This window comes from Triticum aestivum, chromosome 4A, assembly GCF_018294505.1.
Source record: "Triticum aestivum cultivar Chinese Spring chromosome 4A, IWGSC CS RefSeq v2.1, whole genome shotgun sequence".
Taxonomy (NCBI): Eukaryota; Viridiplantae; Streptophyta; class Magnoliopsida; order Poales; family Poaceae; genus Triticum; species Triticum aestivum.
Genome location: NC_057803.1, coordinates 162,086,574 through 162,112,429, shown reverse-complemented (window position 1 = coordinate 162,112,429; position 25,856 = coordinate 162,086,574). Strand labels below are relative to the sequence as shown.

General features: G+C 46.1%; 1 protein-coding gene across 5 annotated transcripts; it reads right to left on the bottom strand.

Moving 5' to 3' along the window:
* Nucleotides 1-248: 248 nt before the first annotated feature.
* On the bottom strand, nt 249-5,258 carry LOC123085709 (pentatricopeptide repeat-containing protein At1g56690, mitochondrial). 5 transcript variants are annotated; one of them, XM_044507396.1, is made up of 5 exons: nt 3,033-5,255; nt 2,695-2,782; nt 2,451-2,516; nt 2,095-2,340; nt 249-674 (listed from the first exon to the last, which is right to left on the bottom strand). In XM_044507396.1, exon 1 carries the CDS (start codon nt 5,164-5,166, stop codon nt 3,046-3,048), a length of 2,121 nt encoding a protein of 706 aa, XP_044363331.1. In that variant the 5' UTR covers nt 5,167-5,255; the 3' UTR covers nt 249-674; nt 2,095-2,340; nt 2,451-2,516; nt 2,695-2,782; nt 3,033-3,045. The 5 variants fall into 5 exon arrangements, with proteins under 5 accessions (XP_044363331.1, XP_044363332.1, XP_044363333.1 ...); XM_044507397.1 differs by lacking the exon at nt 249-674 and having other exon boundaries at nt 1,893-2,340; nt 2,994-5,258; XM_044507398.1 differs by lacking the exon at nt 249-674 and having other exon boundaries at nt 1,893-2,340; nt 2,607-2,782; nt 3,033-5,256.
* Nucleotides 5,259-25,856: the final 20,598 nt, after the last annotated feature.

Sequence of the window (25,856 nt, the reverse complement as noted above, 5' to 3'; positions counted from 1 at the left end):
CACCCATTAAAAAAATCCACATTTATGAGATATGCAAGAATCAAACATTTCCTGATGGGCTGGGGGTGCAATCACCCTTCCGAACCATCTAACCATAAGTTGGTATTGGTTTCCACTGCAATTTATATGGGTAACTTGGTGACTATTGGTTTTTGTTGCCTTTTGACTAAGTAATTTTAAGCCCCTTGATACCAATGCTAATGTTGTGTTATGGCCTTATGGAATGAAAAAGGAGTGAAGTCTAATTTCTTTCATTAACCATGATGAAATGTCCAGTTTACAAACTTTGTTTTTCAGTTTACAAAGGATCTAACAACATTAACATATGAATTATTTGCACATACAGGGAATTCATATTATCTTTTAGAGTGCAATTTCTAGATGGCAATCTCTTTGTAGCAACAACAATCAGGATAGACCATCCGAAGCTTCCTTCCCAGTGGAATTGTCAAAAAATGTGTTCGCACATGAATAGTCATGGTGTGCTCTCAACGTCGAGTACAATACGTATAACACATCGCCGAAGGAGCCTCGCCAGGAACACGATATGCAGGACACACAAACGATGTCTCTTGAAGACCCGAAATCTCGCACATCGGGGAGGGACCCGTCAGAGCATGACGACTATGAGCTGTCCTAAGTCGGCCTAACCTCCTCTAGGGCCTTGTGTTTCACTGTCGTCAAAGACGAAGAACACCAAAGAACGAGAAGCAACAATCAGGATAAGAAAGAGAATATAATAAAGTAGTACATGGATTTGACCAATTGTTTGTTGTTTAATCGGCCATCGCCTCTGTCTCTACACTTTCATATAAGAAAGGGACTTGAAATCCCGTCCAAAAACTAAAAACCTAGCTTAACTTGACAGGTTGAAGCCCCCAAAATAGGCTTCCACTCAGCTTTATATATAAAGCCACACAACCGAACGATACAAGGTAGTAAGTTAGCCCTCTTACAAAGCAGACCAAAGGAAAATTCAAACATTGTACCACAAAAAAGTGCAAAGTGCACTACTAATGTTGCGAATGAGCACATGAGAGTGTGAAGACATTACGTCACAACCAACTGTACATGGGCTCCACGACAACACCCCAAAAGGGTAATAACGGTGCAAAGTGTCTCCGTTGTCAAGTCCGTAGGGCCAGACAAAGGTTTTCACCTGAAGCCCTGGCACAGAGAGGTGCCCCAAAGCCTCCTCACCTCTTCCGAGTAGGCTCTGAGCGGCATGCGCTTCTACTTTGGCTTGAATTAATACCAGAGCCTCTGAGTTGTTTTTGGCACCTGTTTTTTTTAACCCTTTTTTGGCTCTAGAGGTCGCATACGACCTCAGATTAAGATGATCTGAAAAAGCAAAGTTGCTCGTCTCGAAAAACACACAACTTTCATGATGATCAGTTCTCGATAAAGATCATCTTGAGAACACTTCTGTGCATGCCAAAAGCTGGTATCAACAGAAAGGCAGGCATATACCACGTTGGCTATAAGGGCATTAGAGCGTCAGCTAGCTTAGTTTTCTGAAAGAACGTAGAGCCCATAAAATACATAACATCCTCCTACCTGACAACTATAGAATGAATTCGGGAGTTGGTGGAATAATGCGATCAGACATGCAAGTTAAGAGGTTGGTATTAAGTAATCAATCGCTTGCACTTATTTTACAAAAGGTTTTTCAAATGAACGAGATCTTTGTTTGTGCTATTAAGTAATCTAATATCTCCTTTTTGAATTATTTTGATAATTTCTTGCTTTGTGTGGAGTTATGGTAGGTGAAGTTCATTTTATCAGAAGAATTCTTCAAATGCACTGGTAACTGCACCTCCGCTATCTTGGTTTTTCGATGTTGTGTTTGGTTCGCGCACAACCAAACACACCCTTTGGCGAATTCATAGAGGTGATACCTGGCCGATCCACCGGACAGCAAGATGAATTCAATTTTGATGTACGTAAAATTTAAATGAGCAACAGATTAAGAGATTAACTAATTGCCTCTTTTCAAAACTTCTGATATATTTCATACATAATAACGCAGTACAACATGGTGTTCAGGGGTGAAGGGGGGGGGGGGGGGGGGGGGTACGAAGCTGAATGATTCACCTGGATCCTTTGTTTGCCAAACAAACTGCTGAGTGCTGAGAAGCCACAGTACCCAATTAGTCGCCAACAGGATCATGCCAACAGTAAAAAAACTGAGGGCTATGTTCCACACTCAAAATCTCCACGAATGATTTTGTGATCAGACTGCCACCGCAGCATATTCAGTTTTCCGCCATGTCATGAATGTCCTAATTCTTCCTGTCTATCAAACCTATCACAATAGGCGAACTCCACTGCTTCACCAGTCTGCAAAAGTAAGAGTGCAATGTGAGAAAAAACATATGCACGTAAGTGAGTGTGCACATCAGGGTTCATGTAAAGGCAGGAACTAAATAGAAAATATATAAAACTTTCACCTTAAGCTGTCTTTTGGGGTTTGTACCCATTCGAATAACATGCTGCTCTTGAAAAACAGTGACTCCCTGCAGTAGAAAATGATTTGTAATTGGAGTTTTTACTGTAACAGGTGATTTATGCACTGGGGCTGCCCTTTTACTGTAACAGGTGATTACCCAGGTTCTAGCTCAGCATAATCTGACCTCTAAGAAGTGACCTTGCTTAGAGCAGCAGTCACATTACCGTCCATAGTTGCAAACATACCTCAAGGGAACAAGCTCCCCATGTGCAGTTCGCTCACAGTAGATGATGAAATCATGTTCAGATGAAACCCGGATTCTGAATATGTTACCTATAAGAAAATTAAACTGCCATTAAACTAGTTATCCTGAAGCCTTCAAATGATGAAATCAATAGGATATGCATATAACTGCAAAATGGAATTATTACTGGAGAACCCAAGGGTAACTGCTCTAACTCTTATAAGAGACATAAAGCGGAAGCATCACCAAAATGAGGACTTCCGTAACCAAGGGTAATTTTACTCAGATACTGAGAATTACCAAATAGCAGGATGAGATGACGTAGGACAAGGAATCTACCTTGCCATTCACCTCACCAATAGTCCTTGCATGAGCAAAATCCGTCTTTGAAATGATGGAACCTATTAGCATCTCTGAGTATGATTTCCCTGGAAGTTATTTTTGCAATCAACTTCATAGCAGCATGGCAGTCACCACACACTCTAAGGTTCTTCATGACACGAATGGGCATTCCTTCTGGAACTTTCAAAAGTCCATACGCCACAGCCTGCCTCTCACTATGATATCGCAAGCTATTAAGTTTTTGCTCTTCGTCTATATCATGGAGCACAAAGCTTCCGTCAGCTGAGTAACCAGATTCCATCAGTAGACCATCTAGTTTCTCCAACATCTTAAGGATAATAGCATGCTCTGGGTGTGCTAATATATCACCAGATGTGAAGAGGTGCACCCTCTTGTCGTACTCTATCCAACTACAGCCTGTAGACTTGTTTAAATTCCTTGAGCTAATGAATTTCCGCATCTTAGAAGCATCTTCCCACCTCCCAATGGATGTATAAATGTGAGAGAGCAAAACATATGGTCCAGCACTCTCGGGCTCTAGCTCTAATAGCTTCTTTGCAGCAAGCTCGGCAATCTCAGCATTCTTGTGCATCCTACAGGCACCCATCAGTGCTCCCCAGATGATAGCATCGGCTTCAACTGGCATGTTCTTAATCAAATCCAATGCTTCATCTACAAGTCCAGCTCGACCAAGCAAATCAACCATACAAGAGTAATGCTCCGCTCCTGGTCGGATGGCAGAATTCTTACACATAGAATTGAAAATTTCCCTCCCTACTTTTACTTTCCCCGTATAGCTACAACCAGTGAGGACTCCTATATAAGTAATCCCATCAGGTGCCATTCCTGCAATCGTCATGTCATTAAATATGCCAAGTGCTTCCTCCCCCAACCCATGTTGAGCATAACCAGTGATCATCGAGTTCCACATCACGACATCTTTGGGCTCAAACATATTGAAGACCCTATTAGCTTTATCCAAATTTCCACATTTGATGTACATTGTGATTAATGCTGAGACAGTAGAGACGTCCATGTCAAAGGAGCATCTCAGCATTGCAGCATGCACCTCCCTTCCATAATTGAGAATAGCTAGTGCCGAACACACAGTAAGGATGCTAATGACTGATGGGTAGTTTGGACGGATACCTCTCCATGACATATCACGGAAAGTAGACAATGCCTCAATCAAGAACTCATTCTGCTCATACGCTTTAATCATTGCACTCCACGTACCATCATCCTTCTCTTGCATTCTCTCAAACACTGCCTTGGCAGCATCCACCATCCCGCGCTGCCCAAACCCAACCATCATCGCATTGCAGGCAGCCACTGGGTGCTCTGGCATTGCATTAAACAGCTGCTCGGCATCCTCGATATGTCCAGCCTGTATGTACCCGACTAACATAGCAGTCCATGACACCTCATTGCGATCAGGCATCACCTCAAAAAGCTTCCGTGCAAGGTTAAGCTTCCCGTTTTGAGAGTATCCAGATATCATTGCAGTCCATGACACAACATTCCTCTTCGGCATATCATCAAACAGCAGGCGTGCCTCGGCAATTCGGCCAACCTGGCAGTACCCAGATAGCATGGCAGTTCGTGCAACGACGTCCTTGTCAGGCATTTCGTCGAACAGCTTGCGGGCCTCGTCGAGACGGCCGGCATCAATAAAACCACCCAGCATAACCGTGTAGGAGATGTGGTTGCGCTCGGGCATCTGGTGGAACAGGCGGATGGCGTCTGCCAGGAAGCCGTGGCGCACGTACCCGCGCAGGAGGGAGGTGAAGGAGACGACTGAGGGGGGTAAGGGGATGGAGGCGAGCGCGGCCGCCGCATCAGGGAGGGTGTGACGGCGGAGGGAGAAGCCGGAGATGAGAGCGTTGTAGGAGCCGAGATCGCGGGAGGGCATGCGGCGGAAGAGGCCGAGGGCGGCCTCCGGGAGGTGGTTACGGAAGTAGCCGGCGATGAGGGCGTTGTAGGAAGCGGTGGTGCGGAGGGGCATGGCCTCGAACGTCGCGCGGGCGCCCTCCATGTTCCCCGCGCGCGCCATCCAGGCGATGCGCGCGTTCGCGGCCACCACCGCCGTCGCCGCACTCGACGGCAGGAAGCGAACCGACGGGAGGCGCATGGCGAGCGGGTGTGTGCGTCGTAACCGGAGAAAAAATTACTCAATCCATCCTATGCGTTGTTTTTAGGAAACCTTTACCTTCAGCTGACTCATCCTATGCGAGCGTCTGCCGTCTCCCTGTCCGTCCGATGCACTGTTAATCACAGGATGGAGAACCACCCCTTCTGTCTCCGCGCAACTAGTGATCGCATCCATGTTTGATTTCCGCCTCCAAACACCTCCCCACCGGCGAGATCTGCCACGCCGGCAAGATCAGCTATATCGGTCGTGGAGCACCATGAACTTTGCCGTCTCCTGTCACCACCGACGCCGGCAACAACCACATCACCGCACACGTACGTCCAAATCCATTACGCGCCTGACCCTGCATCGTTCTTTGCAATAACACTTGCAATACATGTTTTCTGCAACAACGACTTTGCTGTGGAATGATGGCAGCGAATGACGACTGTGCAAATGTGCGATGCGGCCGGAGATGCTGTTGCAATTTTTGCAACAAGACTCTGTGCAAGTGTGCGACGCGGCCGGAGATATTGTTGCAATTTGTGCAACAAGAGTCTTGTTGCGAAAAATTAGATGCAGCGGCGGGAGATGTTGTTGCAATTTTGCAATAAAGATCTTGTTGCAAGAAATTAGAGAAATGTTTTTGCAACATGAGTTTTGTTACAAAAACTCATAGAAGAAGACATTTTGCAACAAGGGTCTTATTGCAGAATATTTTTTTTCTGAAACTCTTATTGTAGAAAATTAGAAAAGAGAAGAAAATTACAAACTGCTTGCATCACCTTATCGAACGGCTCACAAGGCGACAGATTTTTTAAAAGAATTCGCCGGCCGACGTGTAGCATAGCCTTTTTTATAAAAAAAATTACTCCCTCCATCCTATGCGTTGTTTTTATGAGAAATTTTTGCTGGAGGTACTCATATTTGTCGCATTGCTCAATTTAGTCATGTAGTTAGAAATACCCGAAATACAGTGACTAAACTTGTCTCAGGGGTTCACATATGGTCCAATGTATGATTTCTTATACGCACACGCTGATTTGGCAGTTGGCTTGTCCACGCGTGCGTTGACCACCAACTCATCAGCACCTGGTCTCGTCCATTCGATTCGGGTTTTCTTTTTTGCAAAATTTTCGTAATTAACATTTCGCACCTCACCTGGTCGGACCACACCTAGTCAGCCGCCCCCACACCTCGCCCTGGTTGGACCGCTCTCCTCTTCTCTCCACTCTCGAACCCTAGTCCCCAAAATTCCCTCGTCGCCGTCGCCGGCCTCCGCCGCCGCCGCCGCAGCCACTACCGCTGCCCTAAGCTGCCGCCGCCTAGCTGCCATAGGAGTGCCGCCGCCTGGATCTACTGCCCCCTCGCCGACGGTGTGGTCAACATGTCATCTGCGAGCTCCGTCCGCTCGGGACTGTGTGGGCACCCTGTTGATGTGCCATTGATATGTTGCCCCGATTGTGGCGACCCTGTGAAGTTCTACCGCTCTAGCACCGATGAGCATGATGGTTGGGTTTTCTACAAGTGTAGCAACCACATTGTAAGCTATCTTGATCTGTTTCCTCTAACGATGCTGCTGCCCTACTTGTTGTTATAGTTGGCATGATATATGTTCTGCTTGCTTAGTAGCCATGATTTTGCTCTGCTTACTTAGTTTGCTGAAAAAATTAGTTAACTAATTTTGTTTACTTACTAGGTAGATGCTATGATTCTTTCACAAAACTTGATATGATTCATTGATAGTAGTCTTAACTTAACTATTGGAGTTAACTGAACTAGTTGTGGCTACTGCAAATTTACTAGTTAACTGAACATTTTCATGTTAACTGAAGTTTTTCAGCCATCTTGTACACATTTTCTGTGGTTCATATGTTCCAAGTTAATTGAACTTTAGTTTGTTGTGGTTTATTTAGAATAACCAGGTTAACTGAACTTTTACAATTAACATAACTATTTCAGTCATTTTCACATATGGCATTGCTTTGGTTCTTCTGAAATAAAGATGTATCTTTCTTATTCCTAGGTCACCTGTGATTTCTGACGCTAGGAGTTAGAATATGTGTAGCATCTGGTTGAAACTAGGGCTCTTGTTGGTAATGCTGTTGTAGATGCAATAGGTGCAACTGAGGATAGAAGGGAAGAGCTTGAGAGGAAGAGGATTGACTCAATGGCAGGAAGAAACTTAGTTGGAAGGGGCTTGGCTGGAAGAGGCATTGCAGGCAGAGTTAATTTTGGCAACCCTAGTGAGAAGAACTTCGCTACCAAGCAGCAAGTTGCTATGCTACATGGATTAGGTAGAGGGATCCTACTACTACTAAAGCTTGTTATGGCTAGTGTTGTGGTGCTTTGTGTGATGTCTTTCATCTTAATTATGAAGAAGTGAGATGTTGATAAATGAGTAGGTGTCTCAGGTGAAGGTGTTCTTAATTGAGCATACATTATGTTATGTTGGTTGTATGGTTGTAATGGATAATCTATCAAGTAATATGAAGATTGCAGTATCAATGTTTATTCTTCCAATTTGTTGTCATTTGAAATTGTAGCCTGAAGGGTTATTCTTCCAAATTGTTGTCATTTGAATTTTTTATCTTGATACCTTAGCTCTATTGCAAATATGGACAACCATATAGCATGGCACTGAACTTAACTAGAAAAGATTCAGTTAACTGAGCTAAAATGTAACTGAACTTAACTAAAAAAGATTCAGTTAACTGAGCCATGCATAGATACTTTGTCTTTTCTGAACTGAAATGAACTAAAGAGCAACCATGTACATGCACATTGGCACCCTACAACGTGCACTCTACGTGTGGCTTTGGTCCACCACCACCAGATCCACCTTTTCTTCCTCCACACATGCCACCAGCTTCATCTTCATCGCTTTTCTTCCACCACCAGATCCACCACCACTTGTTCCCCTTCTCTTCCTCCTCTGGTCTCCAGCGGCAACCATGGTGTCGTGGGATGATCTCCCTAGCTCTTCTGAAGATGACTCGGTGACCATCAAGGTTGGTCATCTCCTCCACGCATCTAGGGTTAACAAGCAGCTAGGGTTTCTCTTCTCCATATGTGGATTGAATACAATTTGTATTTGTCTTATCCTCCTACCACAATCTTATGTGAGGAATGGAGAGGCATGTCGACATATCTGCCTAGCTTTACATGTGAGCATGTATCTTTGTGTGATAAGTTTGTGGCACTTGAATCAATTGATACTAGCAGGAGGTTCGTAGCATGTGCACAGAAGGTTAGTACAAATTCAGTCAAAATGTCAAAAGTTCAGAAAATTCAAATAAAGCAAAAGGTCCAGTTAAGTTTAAATTTTAGTTATTTCTTGAGTAGTGGGCATTTTGTATGCCATTCATGTGCTATGTTTAGTAGCACCACCCATTTTAGTTAACTGAATTTATGTTTGGTTTAAATTGATAGGAAGTACCTAGATGCAACTATGTGGAGTGGGTTGAACCTGAGTGGCCTGATGCTATGAAGACGAGCCTAGCTAGGATATGGAGCATGTATGATGAGGAGACAAAACAGAGGCTTAGACAAAATGTTCCGAATGCTAAAGAAAACTTGAAGATCTGAAGAGAAAAAAAGATGGAAAAAGAGCTAAGAAATTTCAGGCTTGATTTTGCTAAGATGGTGGCTGAGAGGAGCAGGCAATTAGCCAATTAGGCAGCACGCAACTTGCTCTGACTGATCTTAAGGAAGATCTTGAGAAGAAGAAGACGAATGAAAAAACAGTAACAAGCATTCATCAGGTATTCAGGGCTAAGGCAGAAAAAGAGAGAGACCAAGTAATGCAGGAGAGGGACCAAGTCATTGGAGAGAGGAGTCAATTAAAGCAAGAGAAGAGGAAGCTTGAGTACATGATTGGTGACTTGTTCAAACACAAAGAGGACACCAAGGAGAAAATAAGAAAGCTTAACGAGATGTTGGACGATTTTGATTGATCTGATGTTGTTCTTAAATGTATTTCTAGATATTTGAATTTGCTTCAGGTTTGAAATTGAACTTAATTTGTAACCGAATTTGTTTATCGAGCAGCTAACCACATATGCATTTTTAGAGCGCTAACAGTTTACTGACAAAAGACATAGAAAATGGTTAAATGGATTTTGATTGACATAGATAACTCTCAAAATTTAGTTAACTCGCAAAATTCAATTATCTGACAAATGCACACAAAATTTAGTTAAACAACAACACCAGATCTCTTGCAACAATGACAACACATCAGCAACAAAACATCAACATAGTAGCAACAATGACAACAACACTTCAGCATTTCACAATACTAGTCCACAAATAGATAGTTCAACATTTCATAGTACTTGTCCACAAATAGATACCTTAATTGATTTCATAGTACTACTCCATACACTGGTACACCGACGTGCTATACAAACAGTTTTTAACCCCTTTCCGCGATGGCATTTGGAACCGTCGCCAAGTATGGGAGATAGGGGGGTCCTTCCCACACGACCCAGAAACTGTCTGGGATAGGCCCTCCTGGCACACAAAATGAGCTCGTGTGCGATCTGGCGGGGTATCGAAACCCAATTGTTTCCGTTCGTATGTACATCCCACACGGTGAATCCCAGAAAATCATTTCCGTTCGTATGTATATCACACACATGTGGAAACGTTTGTGCAAGGTGGCCTAACGCAAACAGTTCTCTGCTGGAAGCCATGTGTGATTGTTAGTTGATCGAACACGCCTACTTTCTAGTAACCGTGCGGGTTGTTTGAGTTCATCGCCCACGGTGTTGTCTGAGCAAGCGTCTGCAATAGAAAACCCCAATAAGCAAGGTAATTAGCCTATTATTGATAATCCATGTACTAATCAAATTGATATTTCTCATAAAACACACCAGATATTTCATATCCATATAACAACAACCAGGATTTCATAATCGAATTACATCAGATAGCTTCGGCACTCAGTTACGCCATTACACAACAACACCAAGTTTTACAGGCAACATAAAAAACCTTTAGAAAGTAGCATCATACACGGTAAATAGACATATGAATCTCATCTGGGAAACTGCAGAAGCGGAAGGCAAATATTGAGCCTTCAATGATGTTGAATGTCCTTGCAACTTTAGGCCAATGGCTATGGATAATTGCCAGCCCAACCTTCATCCTCTTCAGAAAGACTTCAATATTGTACCGTGGGTATTGAATGAATACCTTCCTCGCCTCTTGACCATGCAGGTGGTTTGAGAGGTAATCATCGGTGAACTGCTTTGAAAAGTACTGAAAACAAAGATATGCATAAATCGCTGTTATAAATTTTGAAATGGCGCAAGGGGTAAAAACAAGGTAAAAGAGTTAGTACCATCCTATAGTTGACTGATGTCTTCTTCATTGTGCAAAAAGATCTTGCTATTATTCGTCGCAAGTTTCTTCATCCTAACAATCTTTCTAAGTTTCTTGACTTGATTGATATTCATGGATATCTAATTTCCCCATATGCAAAATGGGTCGAACAGTGGGTCTAAGCCTCTAACAGCAAGACCTACATGTGCAAGACCAAATTGTAAGAAACCTAAATATTAGAATAATTCCTGCAACTGCACAATAATGTGCTATTAGCCAAAGGACCATGCTTGAACAAACCTCGATGGTAAACTGCAGTGTCTCCCATTGTTTCCCTGCAGCACACATAAGGAAGATCTTGATCAGGTTAACTGGGAGTTGCCATACTATCAGTAGAATATGTATTGAGTACAACCAAATTCGATTTATTTCACATGCATAACAATACAAAATTGTACCCACAACAAATGAAAATCAATTGTAGAACTGAACCAAACAGTTAAATGGACAACGGACCAAATGAACCAAAATACTTAACTGAGCATGACATTGCAGAATAGAAACATGTACTAGAAGATAAGACAGTTAACAAAACAAAGAATGCTTGAGAACATTACTACGAAATGTAGCAATTGTTGGACCAAAGTGTTAACTGAACATTACATTTCAGAGGACCAAACTGTTAACTGAACATCAGATTGCATATTAATATTACAGAGGACAAATCACTAGAAGGCACTGGTGGTGGCCTCGAGAAAACATCACGAACTGTATTTTAAAGTAGACAACCACATGGCGATGTCGACGGTGGCCTCGAAGACGAGGTGCTCCTCCAAGATTTGGCGATTGGCACACATGGCAGCCATATCATCCTCGTGTGCGCGTGCGACCGCATGCTACTGAGCTCCACGTTATACTGCGTGCAAAATGGCTGTGGGCAGCTCTTAATTGGAGGAGGGGGACAGTGATTTCGGCGGAAGGTGTAGTGCTACCTCTTGAGCAATGCGTTGGTTCTCCCTTGAAGAGGAAAGGGTGATGCAGCAAAGTAGCGTAAGTATTTCCCTCAGTTTTTGAGAACCAAGGTATCAATCCAGTAGGAGGCTATGCACTAGTCCCTCGCACCTGCACAAAACAAATAAATCCTCGCAACCAACGCGATAAGGGGTTGTCAATCCCTACACGGTCACTTACGAGAGTGAGATCTGATAGATATGATAAGATAATATTTTTGGTATTTTTATGATAAAGATGCAAAGTAAAATAAAAGGCAATGAAAATAACTAAGTGTTGGAAGATTAATATGATGGAGATAGACCCGGGGGCCATAGGTTTCACTAGTGGCTTCTCTCAAGAGCATAAGTATTTTACGGTGGGTGAATGAATTACTGTTGAGCAATTGACAGAACTGAGCATAGTTATGAGAATATCTAGGTATGATCATGTATATAGGCATCACGTCCAAGACAAGTAGACCGACTCCTGCCTGCATCTACTACTATTACTCCACACATCGACCGCTATCCAGCATGCATCTAGAGTATTAAGTTCATAAGAACAGAGTAACGCCTTAAGCAAGATGACATGATGTAGAGGGATAAATTCATGCAATATGATAAAAAACCCATCTTGTTATCCTCGATGGCAACAATACAATACGTGCCTTGCTGCCCCTACTGTCACTGGGAAAGGACACCGCAAGATTGAACCCAAAGCTAAGCACTTCTCCCATTGCAAGAAAGATCAATGTAGTAGGCCAAACCAAACTGATAATTCGAAGAGACTTGCAAAGATAACCAATCATACATAAAAGAATTCAGAGAAGATTCAAATATTGTTCATAGATAAACTTGATCATAAACCCACAATTCAGCGGTCTCAACAAACACACCGCAAAAGAACATTACATCGAATAGATCTCCACAAGAGAGGGGGAGAACTTTGTATTGAGATCCAAAAAGAGAGAAGAAGCCATCTAGCTAATAACTATGGACCTGAAGGTTTGAGGTAAACTACTCACACTTCATCGGAAGGGCTATGGTGTTGATGTAGAAGCCCTCCGTGATCGATGCCCCCTCCGACGGAGCTCCGGAACAGGCCTCAAGATGGGATCTCGTGGATACAGAAAGTTACGATGGCGGAATTAGGGTTTTGGCTCCGTATCTGATCGTTTGGGGGTACGTAGGTATATATAGGAGGAAGAAGTACGTCGTTGGAGCAACAGGGGGCCCACGAGGGTGGAGGGCGCGCTTGGGGGGGGGGGGGTAGGCGCGCCCCCTACCTCGTGGCCTCCTTGTTGGTTGCTTGACGTAGGGTCCAAGTCTCCTGGATCTTGTTCATTCAAAAAATCACGTTCCCGAAGGTTTCGTTCCGTTTGGACTCCGTTTGATATTCCTTTTCTTTGAAACCCTAAAATAGGCAAAAAAACAACAATTCTGGGCTAGGCCTCCGGTTAATAGGTTAGTCCCAAAAATAATATAAAAGTGTATAATAAAGCCCAATAATGTCCAAAATAGTAGATAATATAGCATGGAGCAATCAAAAATTATAGATATGTTGGAGACGTATCATGTAGCGCCGTAGGTCGGGGCATGTGGGACGGGAAAGGAGGAGGATGGTGTGGGTGGGGTGTGGATTACCTGACCATATCGATGAGGCCGTGCGGCAAGAAGATGTTGGGGAACGTAGTAATTTCAAAAATATTCCTACGCACACGCAAGATCATGATGATGCACAACAACGAGAGGGGAGAGTGTTGTCTACGTACCCACGCAGACCGACTGCGGAAGCGTTGACACAACATAGAGGAAGTAGTCGTACGTCTTCCCGATCCGACCGATCCAAGCACCGTTACTCCGGCACCTCCGAGTTCTTAGCAGATGTACAGCTCGATGACAATCCCCGGGCTCCGATCCAGCAAAGCATCGGGGAGGAGTTCCGTCAGCACGACGGCGTGGTGACGATCTTGATGTTCTACCGTCGCAGGGCTTCGCCTAAGCACCGCTACAATATGATCGAGGTGGAATATGGTGGCAGGGGGCACCGCACACGGCTAAGGAACGATCTCAAGGATCAACTTGTGTGTCCTAGGGTGCCCCCTTGCCTCCGTATATAAAGGAGCCAAGGGGGAGGGGGCGGCTGGCCAAGGAGGGCGCGCCAAGGGAGTCGTACTCCCTGTGGGAGTACGATTCCCCCCCAATCCTAGTTGGAATAGGATTCCTCGAGGGGGGAAAGAGAGAGAGGGGGCCGGCCACCTCTCCTTGTCCTAATAGGACTAGGGGAGGGGGGAGGCGCGCGGCCCACCTTGGGCTGCCCCTTTCTCCTTTCCACTAAAGCCCACTAAGGCCCATATAGCTCCCGGGGGGTTCCGGTAACCTCCCGGTACTCCGGTAAAATCCCGATTTCACCCGGAACACTTCCGATATCCAAACATAGGCTTCCAATATATCAATCTTTATGTCTCGACCATTTCGAGACTCCTTGTCATGTCCATGATCACATCCGGGACTCCGAACAATCTTCGGTACATCAAAATGCATAAACTCATAATAACTGTCATCGTAACGTTAAGCGTGCGGACCCTACGGTTCGAGAACAATGTAGACATGACCGAGACACGTCTCCGATCAATAACCAATAGCGGGACCTGGATGCCCATATTGGCTCCTACATATTCTACGAAGATCTTTATCGGTCAGACCGCATAACAACATACGTTGTTCCCTTTGTCATCGGTATGTTACTTGCCCGAGATTCGATCGTCGGTATCCAATACCTAGTTCAATCTCGTTACCGGCAAGTCTCTTTACTCGTTCCGTAATACATCATCCCGCAACTAACTCATTAGTTGCAATGCTTGCAAGGCTTATGTGATGTGCATTACCTGAGAGGGCCCAGAGATACCTCTCCGACAATCGGAGTGACAAATCCTATTCTCGAAATACGCCAACCCAACATCTACCATTGGAGACACCTATAGAGCTCCTTTATAATCACCCAGATACGTTGTGACATTTGGTAGCACACAAAGTGTTCCTCCGGCAAACGGGAGTTGCATAATCTCATAGTCATAGGAACATGTATAAGTCATGAAGAAAGCAATAGCAACATACTAAATGATCGGGTGCTAAGCTAATGGAATGGGTCATGTCAATCCGATCATTCAACTAATGATGTGACCTCGTTAATCAAATAACAACACTTTGTTCATGGTTAGGAAACATAACCATCTTTGATTAACGAGCTAGTCAAGTAGAGGCATACTAGTGACACTAAGTTTGTCTATGTATTCACACATGTATTATGTTTCCGGTTAATACAATTCTAGCATGAATAATAAACATTTATCATGATATAAGGAAATAAATAATAACTTTATTATTGCCTCTAGGGCATATTTACTTCAGTCTCCCACTTGCACTAGAGTCAATAATCTAGATTACACAGTAATGATTCTAACACCCATGGAGCCTTGGTGCTGATCATGTTTTGCTCGTGGAAGAGGCTTAGTCAACGGGTCTGCAATATTCAGATCCGTATGTATCTTGCAAATCTCTATGTCTCCCATCTGGACTAGATCCCGGATGGAATTGAAGCGTCTCTTGATGTGCTTGGTCCTCTTGTGAAATCTGGATTCCTTTGCCAAGGCAATTGCACCAGTATTGTCACAAAAGATTTTCATTGGACCCGATGCACTAGGTATGACACCTAGATCGGATATGAACTCCTTCATCCAGACTCCTTCGTTCGCTGCTTCTGAAGCAGCTATGCACTCCGCTTCACATGTAGATCCCGCTACGACGCTTTGTTTATAACCGCACCAACTGACAGCTCCACCGTTTAATGTAAACACGTATCCGGTTTGCGACTTAGAATCGTCCGGATCAGTGTCAAAGCTTGCATCAACGTAACCTCTTACGGTGAGCTCTTTGTCACCTCCATATACGAGAAACATATCCTTAGTCCTTTTCAGGTATTTCAGGATGTTCTTGACCGTTGTCCAGTGATCCACTCCTGGATTACTTTGGTACCTCCCTGCTAAGCTGTGACGCCCGGGTAATTAAACTACAGTAATCCCCACTAATGATGCCATGTCACCTCGGTTACTGTGGATAAACTCGCATTAGTTCGAAACCTACTTCGAATTTCAAATTCAAAATCGAGCAAACAATAAAAGTTTTCAAATATTAAGATTTAAATGTTCGGAGTGAACCAAATAATACATAGGTAATTATGGTGGAGAAACCAAACTTTGATAAAATGTTTAAAGGCCCTAAAACAATTAAAACAATAGTGAAAAAAATTATTTAAATACCTTTTGTAATTAATAAAATGTCAAACTAATTTATTTGAGGATTAGACTTTTTGTGACTATGGACTAAGTTGAAATACTAAATTAGATGCTACGTGTGTATTTTAATAAAACTAAAATAATAGGAAACAAAACTAAAACAGAAAAGGTAAAATAAATAAAAGTAAAAACAAAAGAAAAGAAAAGGGACCCCCACTGGGCCAACCGGCCCAGCTGACAGCCAGGCCAGCCCAACTGGCCCACCCGCACGGCCCAGCCGACCCCCACTCCTCCCTTATCCTCTCACCCCCACCCGAACCCTATCCCCTCGCCCCCGCACTCCCCCCCCCACGTCGTTCCCCCCTCCCGATCCAATCCGGATCGGGGACGAGACCCCCACTCGCCCCACCCCGCTCGCCCCCGATGCCGCCGCCCGAAGGCCTCCCGCCGCCGGAGCCGCCACGCCGGCCCGCCTTCCGTCTCCCCCCCCCCCCGCGGCGCCCCGTCCCCCATCGCCAATCCCGCCGCCCGCCGGCGACGAACCCCCCCCTCCTTCCTCGCGCCCGTGCCACGGCCTCCCACTCACCGGACCCCGCCACCGCCCGTCGCCCCGTGCTGACGCCGTCGCCAACCACCGCCACCTCACGACGCCGGCGCCCGAGCTTCACCACCGGCCTGCCTCCTCTTGCCGCATCGCCACCCCGCTGGAGGACGACCTCGCCGGCCTGCATCGTTCTTCGTCGTCGTCTCCGACCACTGCCCGAGCACACTGCCCTAGACCCTACTCCCCACCGTGAGCTCCCCTCTCCCTCGCGCTCACCGCGGCCGTCCACGCCCGCGCACGACCACCGCGCTCCGGCCGTGCACTGGGCTCGCCCGCCGCGCCCGTCGCCCCGACCACGTCGCCATGCATCCCTGCCACCGCAGCTTGCTGCCCCGGCCGCCTGGCCGGCGCCGTGGCCTCCGCCCCGCCTTGCGCACTAACTCCCCTGCTCCGCGCCTCGGCCATGGCCTCGCCCCTCTCCTGGCGTCGCCGCTGGCCGTTGGCCGCGGCGCCCCACGTCCTGCACCGGCCGCTCGTGCCGCACCTACCAAGCGGCGCTGGCCCCAGCGCTCCCGCCGCGCCCCCCCCTGCGGCCACCTCCGCGCCGGTGCCCCGGTGTTTCCCTCGCCCGTGCCGGTTCGGGCGAGCGTCCCCGACCGCGCCTGTTAAGCCCGCTCCAGTGGCCTATGTGCCACTGGCAACTGGGCCCCTTGGAGTATGACAAGTGGGGCCCAGCCCCTGGAACATTAAAAAATATTAAATAAATAAATATAATAATAAAATAATTAAAATATTAATTAATTAATTAAGTAATTAATTAAGTTAATTAATCCTGATTAGATTAACCTAATCACTAATTAATAATTAATCTGTTTTAATTAAACATAGAGAATGACAGGTGGGTCCCACTGGACCCACATGTCAGGTTGACCAAGTCAACTCTGTTGACTGCTGATGTCAGCATGACATCATGCTGATGTCATTAATCTGTTTTTCGAATTAATTAAATTCCAGGAATTAATAAAATCTTTAGAAAATCATATCTTTTAATCCGTAACTCGGATTAAAATATTTTCAACATGAAAGTTGCTCAGAACGACGAGACGAATCCGGATACACCGTCCGTTCGTCCGCCACACCCCCCTAACCTATCGAACTCGCAACTTCCCCCCTCCGGCTCCTCTGCCCGAAAACACGAAACACCGGGGATATTTTCCCGGATGTTTCCCCCCCTTAACCGGTACCACCTCATACCACGTTAGGGCACGCCTAGCATCGTTACTTGTCATGTCATGCATCGATATGCATATGTTTGCATGGTATTCATTGTTTCTTCCCCCTCTTCTCTCCAGTAGACCACGAGACCGACGCTGCTGCTGCCCAGTTCGACTACGGAGTTGACGACCCCTCTCTCTTGCCAGAGCAACCAGGCAAGCCCCCCCTTGATCACCAGATATCGCCTATTCTTCTCTATACTGCTTGCATTAGAGTAGTGTAGCATGTTACTGTTCGGTTATTCCTATTCTGTTGCATAGCCTGTCATTGTTGCTACAGCCATTGATACCCTACCCGCAATCCTAAATACTTAGTATAGGATGCTAGTTTATCATCATTGGCCCTACATCCTTGTCAGTCTGCCTTGCTATACTATTGGGCTGTGATCACTCGGGAGGTGATCACGGGTATATACTATACATACATACATACTATACAGATGGTGACTAAAGTCGGGTCAGCTCGATGAGTACCCGCAAGTGATTTTAATGAGGGGGCTGAAAGGACAGGTGGCCCCATCCCGGTAGAGGTGGGCCTGGGTTCCCGACGGCCCCCGACTGTTACTTTGTGGCGGAGCGACAGGGCAGGTTGAGACCACCTAGGAGACAGGTGGGCCTGGCCCTGTTCGGCGTTCGCGGATACTTAACACGCTTAACGAGATCTTGGTATTTGATCTGAGTTGGTTACGAGCCTATACACACTAACCATCTACGCGGGAGTAGTTATGGGTATCCCGGCGTCGTGTTATCAGCCGAAGCCTTCGTGACGTCAGCGACTGAGTGGCGCGCGCCGGATTGGACTGGAACGCCACTAGGCTAGGTCTGCTTCCGGCCGCCCACGCAACGTGCAGGTGTGCTCAGGGCGATGGGCCCAGACCCCTGTGCGCTTAGGTTTAGACCGGCGTGCTGGCCTCTCCGTTGAGCCTAGGTGGGGCTGCGACGTGTTGATCTTCCGCGGCCGGGCATGACCCAGGAAAGTGTGTCCGGCCAAATGGGATCAAGCGTGCTGGGTAAGTTGGTGCACCCCTGCAGGGAAGTTAATCTATTCGAATAGCCGTGATCTTCGGTAACAGGACGACTTGGAGTTGTACCTTGACCTTATGACAACTAGAACCGGATACTTAATAAAACACACCCTTCCAAGTTCCACAGACAACCCGGTGATCGCTTTTCCACAGGGCGACGAGGGGAGGATCGCCGGGTAGGATTATGCTATGCGATGCTGGATGCACTGGAGATGCTACTTGGAGATGCTACTTGGAGATGCTACTTGGAGGACTTCAATCTACTCTCTTCTACATGCTGCAAGACGGAGGCTGCCAGAAGCGTAGTCTTCGACAGGATTAGCTATCCCCCTCTTATTCTGGCATTCTGCAGTTCAGTCCACCGATATGGCCCTTTACACATATACCCATGCATATGTAGTGTAGCTCCTTGCTTGCGAGTACTTTGGATGAGTACTCACGGTTGCTTTTCTCCCTCTTTTCCCCTTTCCCTTCTACCTGGTTGTCGCAACCAGATGCTGGAGCCCTGGAGCCAGACGCCACCGTCGACGATGATCCTACTACACCGGAGGTGCCTACTACTACGTGCAGCCCGCTGACGACGCCAGGAGTAGTTAGGAGGATCCCAGGCAGGAGGCCTGCGCCTCTTTCGATCTGTATCCCAGTTTGTGCTAGCCTTCTTAAGGCAAACTTGTTTAACTTATGTCTGTACTCAGATATTGTTGCTTCCGCTGACTCGTCTATGATCGAGCACTTGTATTCGAGCCCTCGAGGCCCCTGGCTTGTATTATGATGCTTGTATGACTTATTTATGTTTTAGAGTTGTGTTGTGATATCTTCCCGTGAGTCCCTGATCTTGATCGTACACATTTGCGTGCATGATTAGTGTACGATTGAATCGGGGGCGTCACAAGTTGGTATCAGAGCCGACTGCCTGTAGGAATCCCCCTTTCCAACTCCTTGGCCGAAGTCGAGTCTAGTCGTTGAAAAACTTTTACTAACATGGCTGTGTGGCCCATGGGCCCACGTCGCCATCGGGAGGTATTAGGATCTTTTATTCCTCGACCTTTACTCTGGGATTCTGAACCCTCTTCTATTCGGGTTAAACGATTTTTACTAAAAACTAACTTTAGGTTCTCGAAAATACTTTCTCCCGGAGAGCCCCTTCAGTCCAGATGGTCACCGACTGCACCAGAAGATTTCGGAGATACTCTTTGATATTCTCTCGAGACTTTGTGCCCATCACTTTTGCTATTCCCGACCACCGATAAATCCTTATGGATAACTACTTACACTTGCCATTCTTACGATCATTCCCCATTGTTCTTGTTATTACAAGATACCCGAAGTTTTCTCTATTGTTCCGAGAATACTTCGTGCCTACTGCCTAGCAGTTCTTTGCCACATGAATACCCCTTCAAATAAATCCCCGCACTTGTCAAGTATCCGCTCATCCCCAGTTGTTCATGAGTTTCACAAAAGTCTTCAAAATACTATTCGATCTTCCGAAAATCCTCTGGAGCCTTTGGCTCTTGAAATTCTTGCTTGCTCGCATTATGGTTAATCCCATAAGTCTCGTAGTCTTAATGACATTCCTTGTCATTATCATTTTGAGTCTGTTGACTCAATATGTTTGCGAATGCACGCAATCATCATTGATCCTTATAAATTACTTCTCCGGCTAAGCTGCCATTCTTTTAACTGGAATTGGTTCTCGACCAATCCAATTGTCATTGATTGTACCCTAAGGCTATTCAACTTATCCATCCCTACTCGGAGCATTGCTTCTGATCCCTTGATTTGGAAATCATAATTCCTTTGCATTTGACAATTGAGTTAGTCAGTTGTTTCTATAATCTGATCTCCTTGCAATCTTCTTCCTCTAGTTGAGTACCGATGCTCACGTCAGATCCCTTGTGGACCACCAGATCCTTTGTTGGATTTTATCTGACAACGCCCTTCATATTCAATAACCTTGTGAGCCTTTCCTCTGATACATAATGCCTTTGGTAAATTGTATCCTCTGCTTTCTTAACCATGCTCTGTCTTCGAGCTTGAGTTAATTACTTCTAAAGATTCTGGTATATGATTCTAAGATGCCCCGATGGGTTGAACCTATGCCTTCCTTAATAGGTGTGAACTCGAAAGTTTTCACGAGTCGTACTCTTCTGGTATTTTGCCAGATAAAATTTCAAAACTACAACTTCATTGAGCGCGAGAAGTGAATGAAAGGTTGTGCATTGGAGAAGTGGGAGTCGACCTTGAACTTTGCGTTCATGCCCATGGACACGATGTACATCTTCTCATCGAAGCTTCTTTTAAAATCAATTATTCCCTTGGTATAAGTTCATCTTATATCTGAGATCTGGCCTTTTTGCAATCGTGGTTCTGACCATGTTCTCCTTTAAATATCATGTCCTGTGCAAGTTTAAGCACTTGTCTTCTATAGAGCAATACCCCAGTTCAACTTCTAGTTTGATCTGTCGTCGAGTATTACCACCTGGTATCTCGAGATTATCTTGGAACTGCATAATTTCTTATGAGTTCTTCATCAAGTACTACATACTCACCGATTACAATTTTTCATGGGCTCGGAGTTATTGAACACTCAAAGACACCAATAACTGAACCGAGTCCGCTCTACGGTTCAACAACTCTTCAGTAAGCTTCTATAAGTACGAGTTTGTACCCGATCACGCCATTCCTAGCCTGTTTGGCTATATCATTGTCGTGACGATTCTAACGGTGCTACCTGGTCCTTATTCTCGGAGCACCAATTTTCGACGATGAACTAACCTTACGTCGATTTTCCTCGTCATACCCTTTCACCTTAAACAACAAGCTTGAGTTCGAGTTTGTGTCGTACCCATGGTTCCAATGACTTTTGGCTTCATCATTCCTTTGACTTGATGTCGTCGCTGATTGATTACTTCTTCATGAAATCTGTCGACAAATGTGTCGTGATCCTCATCAACCTTATGAGTTCTTCCAGGATATCAATTGAATTCATGATGAGAAATACCATCCTTGTCCCTCGATGATTTGAGTTATCATCGGCAACATTCTTGCCTCCCCCCCCCCCAACACAAACTTGTTCACAATTTGTGTTGTACCTTGGTTTCCTTGCTATCCAGCAATTGTTCTTCTTTACCTTGGAGTATTACCGTCCTTTATGTCAAGAATGTTCTGAGATTTGTTCCACCTCTTGAGAATTCTTGACATAGAAATACTTCTCACCATCACCATTCTTTCTTGGTCCCCGTGTTGGATCTAATCGGGATACTAACAGGTGAACGGTGCTGTTTGGATTCTGCCCTTCTAGCAACCCTATTGCTTCGAAGTTAATGGTTGGCCGTTCATTCTTAGACTATTGATTATTGAATCACCATTCTGACGTTGGTCATGCAACCCAGCCCATATTTCGGGTGCACATTTCAACCAATGTTTAATTGTGTATGTTTTCCTCGAGCATGCCTCATTACATCATTTGATCTGACAAATGTTGTCTCCTTGTTCACATAAGTGTGGAAATCCATCTTTTGAAAATTTCAATGAATAATCGTTGAGTTCATCAGCCACCTCCTCGTCCTCTCCTTGGTTAAATGATGAACTCATGATTCGGAACTTGCTTCCATAGTACATTTCCCGAGAATTTTGCAACTCCATCTCATCTAATTGTGTTGCCCCCTTTCCTTCTCGGGCATCATGAGTCTGAGTTATCCTGACACCAATCAGATCTGAATCTCGGCCAGATATGATGGTTGGGACATATTCCAAGAGTTGTAACATTGATCTCTACGTGACCCGGTAACATGATGTCATGCCTAGCACCCCCCCTGGGTGGAGGACCTATCGTTATAATTCCTTTTGCAAGGACAACCATTCTTCCATGGAGGAAATTGTAAGACTTATTCTACAAGTTATTCCTGATGGATCCTTCGTGTTTCCAAAGTCTGATCTTCACCTGAAGACCATGTCAATGCTATCTCGAAGCATGTCAATGGTACTCCGATTTTCAACAGGAACATTTGAAGCACGATGCTAAATTTTATTTATCATTTATCCTAACACCGTTGTATGGGTAATATCATGAGATTCCTCCCCCCCTTACCTAAAGAGTTGTCTACATTATATCCTGCCACGGATATCATGCTCTGCTTGTCCTTGGGAAGGATATATCCCTGAAATATGTGTTTAGACACATTTTCCTTTCCATTGTTCTGTTTAATATGATAATCATATTTTACTTTCCATTGGTTGTTTGAACCTTTCTTGTGATCTATATGATCTAAGCAGCAATATTCTACTGCTTATGTAAACTCCTCGGTGTGCAATTCTGTCAGTAAGACCCTGTTACTATTGTTGATGACATTCCGGTAGCCACCGATGGACGAGAACCTTGCCTATTGGTCCGCCTCGTTCAACGAGCAGGAAAGTGGTTCTCTTCGTCCCTCGCCCTTGGTACCAACGTTGATGCCGACATAACTGACTTGGTACTCTCTGACATGCCTTGCTATCATGACCGTGAAAGATGTCACTGCTCCTATTAAAAAAACCACATGGTGGGCCCATAACCCACAGTTCCACAGGATCGAAACCTGACTGTCCTGTACACCCCCTATTCCCAAAGTTATTCCTCGCGCGTGGACTCGTATGTAATCCACGGGCCACTGTCCTAGTGGTCTATTCTGGTATCAGACGCAATACTTACTCTCGCTACTCTGAACCCCTTTCTCACTCTGGTTCAGGCTTCGAGCAACTATCTATCCGCTTGGAGCCTATTATGGTACCTTCGTACCTTACTCTCGAGGTATTTCATATGTTCAACTCGAGAGATAATCTTATACTAATTCATGGGTTAACCCCAGATTGTTTCCCTCAAAAGCATTATGTCGTAGTGAGCTGCCCCTTATCTTTTCGTAAGTACGATGGAGTTCCCGAAGAAATGATGACAAGTTTATCATGATGCATCGGAATAAAGGATTGAAGACATCAACGAAAGGAATTAACTTCTTCGAGAAGATCCGTTAGAATATCGTAGCCAGAACTTTCCCCTTACTCCCCTCTTAAATCTCGGGACGAGATTTCTTGTAGTGGAGGAGAATTGTGACGCCCGGGTAATTAAGCTACAGTAATCCCCACTAATGATGCCACGTCACCTCGGTTACTGTGGATAAACTCGCGTTAGTTCGGAACCTAGTTCGAATTTCAAATTCAAAATCGAGCAAACAATAAAAGTTTTCAAATATTAAGATTTAAATGTTCGGAGTGAACCAAATAATACATAGGTAATTATGGTGGAGAAACCAAACTTTGATAAAATGTTTAAAGGCCCTAAAACAATTAAAACAATAGTGAAAACAATTATTTAAATACCTTTTGTAATTAATAAAATGTCAAACTAATTTATTTGAGGATTAGACTTTTTGTGACTATGGACTAAGTTGAAATACTAAATTAGATGCTACGTGTGTATTTTTAATAAAACTAAAATAATAGGAAACAAAACTAAAACATAAAAGGTAAAATAAATAAAAGTAAAAACAAAAGAAAAGAAAAGGGACCCCCACTGGGCCAACCGGCCCAGCTGACAGCCAGGCCAGCCCAACTGGCCCACCCGCACGGCCCAGCCGACCCCCACTCCTCCCTTATCCTCTCACCCCCACCCGAACCCTATCCACTCGCCCCCGCACTCCCCCCCCCACGTCGTTCCCCCCTCCCGATCCAATCCGGATCGGGGACGAGACCCCCACTCGCCCCACCCCGTTCGCCCCCGATGCCGCCGCCCGAAGGCCTCCCGCCCCGGAGCCGCCACGCCGGCCCGCCTTCCGTCTCCCCCCCCCCCCCGCGGCGCCCCGTCCCCCCATCGCCAATCCCGCCGCCCGCCGGCGACGAACCCCCCCTCCCTCGCGCCCGTGCCACGGCCTCCCCCTCACCGGACCCCGCCACCGCCCGTCGCCCCGTGCTGACGCCGTCGCCAACCACCGCCACCTCACCGACGCCGGCGCCCGGAGCTTCACCACCGGCCTGCCTCCTCTTCGCCGCATCGCCACCCCGCTGGAGGACGACCTCGCCGGCTTGCGTCGTTCTTCGTCGTCGTCTCCGACCACCGCCCCGAGCACCACTGCCCTAGACCCTACTCCCCCACCATGAGCTCCCCCCCTCTCCCTCACGCTCACCGCGGCCGTCCCGACGCCCGCGCACGACCACCGCGCTCCAGCCGTGCACTGGGCTCGCCCGACCCGCGCCCGTCGCCCCCGACCACGTCGCCATGCGTCCCCGCCACCGCAGCTTGCCGCCCCGGCCGCCTGGCCGGCGCCGTGGCCTCCGGCCCCGCCTTGCACCACTAACTCCCCTGCTCCGGCCGCCTCGGCCATGGCCTCGCCCCTCTCCTGGCGTCGCCGCTGGCCGTTGGCCGCGCGCGCCCCACGTCCTGCACCGGCCGCTCGTGCCGCCCCTACCAAGCGGCGCTGGCCCCCAGCGCTCCCGCCCGCGCACCCCCCCTGCGGCCACCTCCGGCGCCGGTGCCCCGGTGTTTCCCCTCGCCCATGCCGGTTCGGGCGAGCGTCCCCGACCGCGCCTGTTAAGCCCGCTCCAGTGGCCTATGTGCCACTGGCAACTGGGGCCCCTTGGAGTATGACAAGTGGGGCCCAGCCCCTGGAACATTAAAAAATATATTAAATAAATAAATGGATAATAACTAAAATAATTAAAATATTAATTAATTAATTAAGTTAATTAATCTTGATTATATTAACCTAATCACTAATTAAGCTAATTAATCTGTTTTAGTTAATCATAGAGAATGACAGGTGGGTCCCCCTGGACCCACATGTCAGGTTGACCAAGTCAACTCTGTTGATTGCTGATGTCAGCATGACATCATGCTGATGTCATTAATCTGTTTTCCGAATTAATTAAATTCCAGGAATTAATAAAATCTTTAGAAAATCATATCTTTTAATCCGTAACTCGGATTAAAATATTTTCAACATGAAAGTTGCTCAGAACGACGAGACGAATCCGGATACACCGTCCGTTCGTCCGCCACACCCCCCTAACCTATCGAACTCGCAACTTTCCCCCTCCGGCTCCTCTGCCCGAAAACACGAAACACCGGGGATATTTTCCCGGATGTTTCCCCCCCTTAACCGGTACCACCTCATACCACGTTAGGGCACGCCTAGCATCGTTACTTGTCATGTCATGCATCGATATGCATATGTTTGCATGGTATTCATTGTTTCTTCCCC

What these genes read in the sequence shown, in the direction of transcription:
- LOC123085709 (XM_044507397.1), bottom strand. Translation starts at nt 5,166, where the DNA reads ATGCGCCTCCCGTCGGTTCGCTTCCTGCCGTCGAGTGCGGCGACGGCG.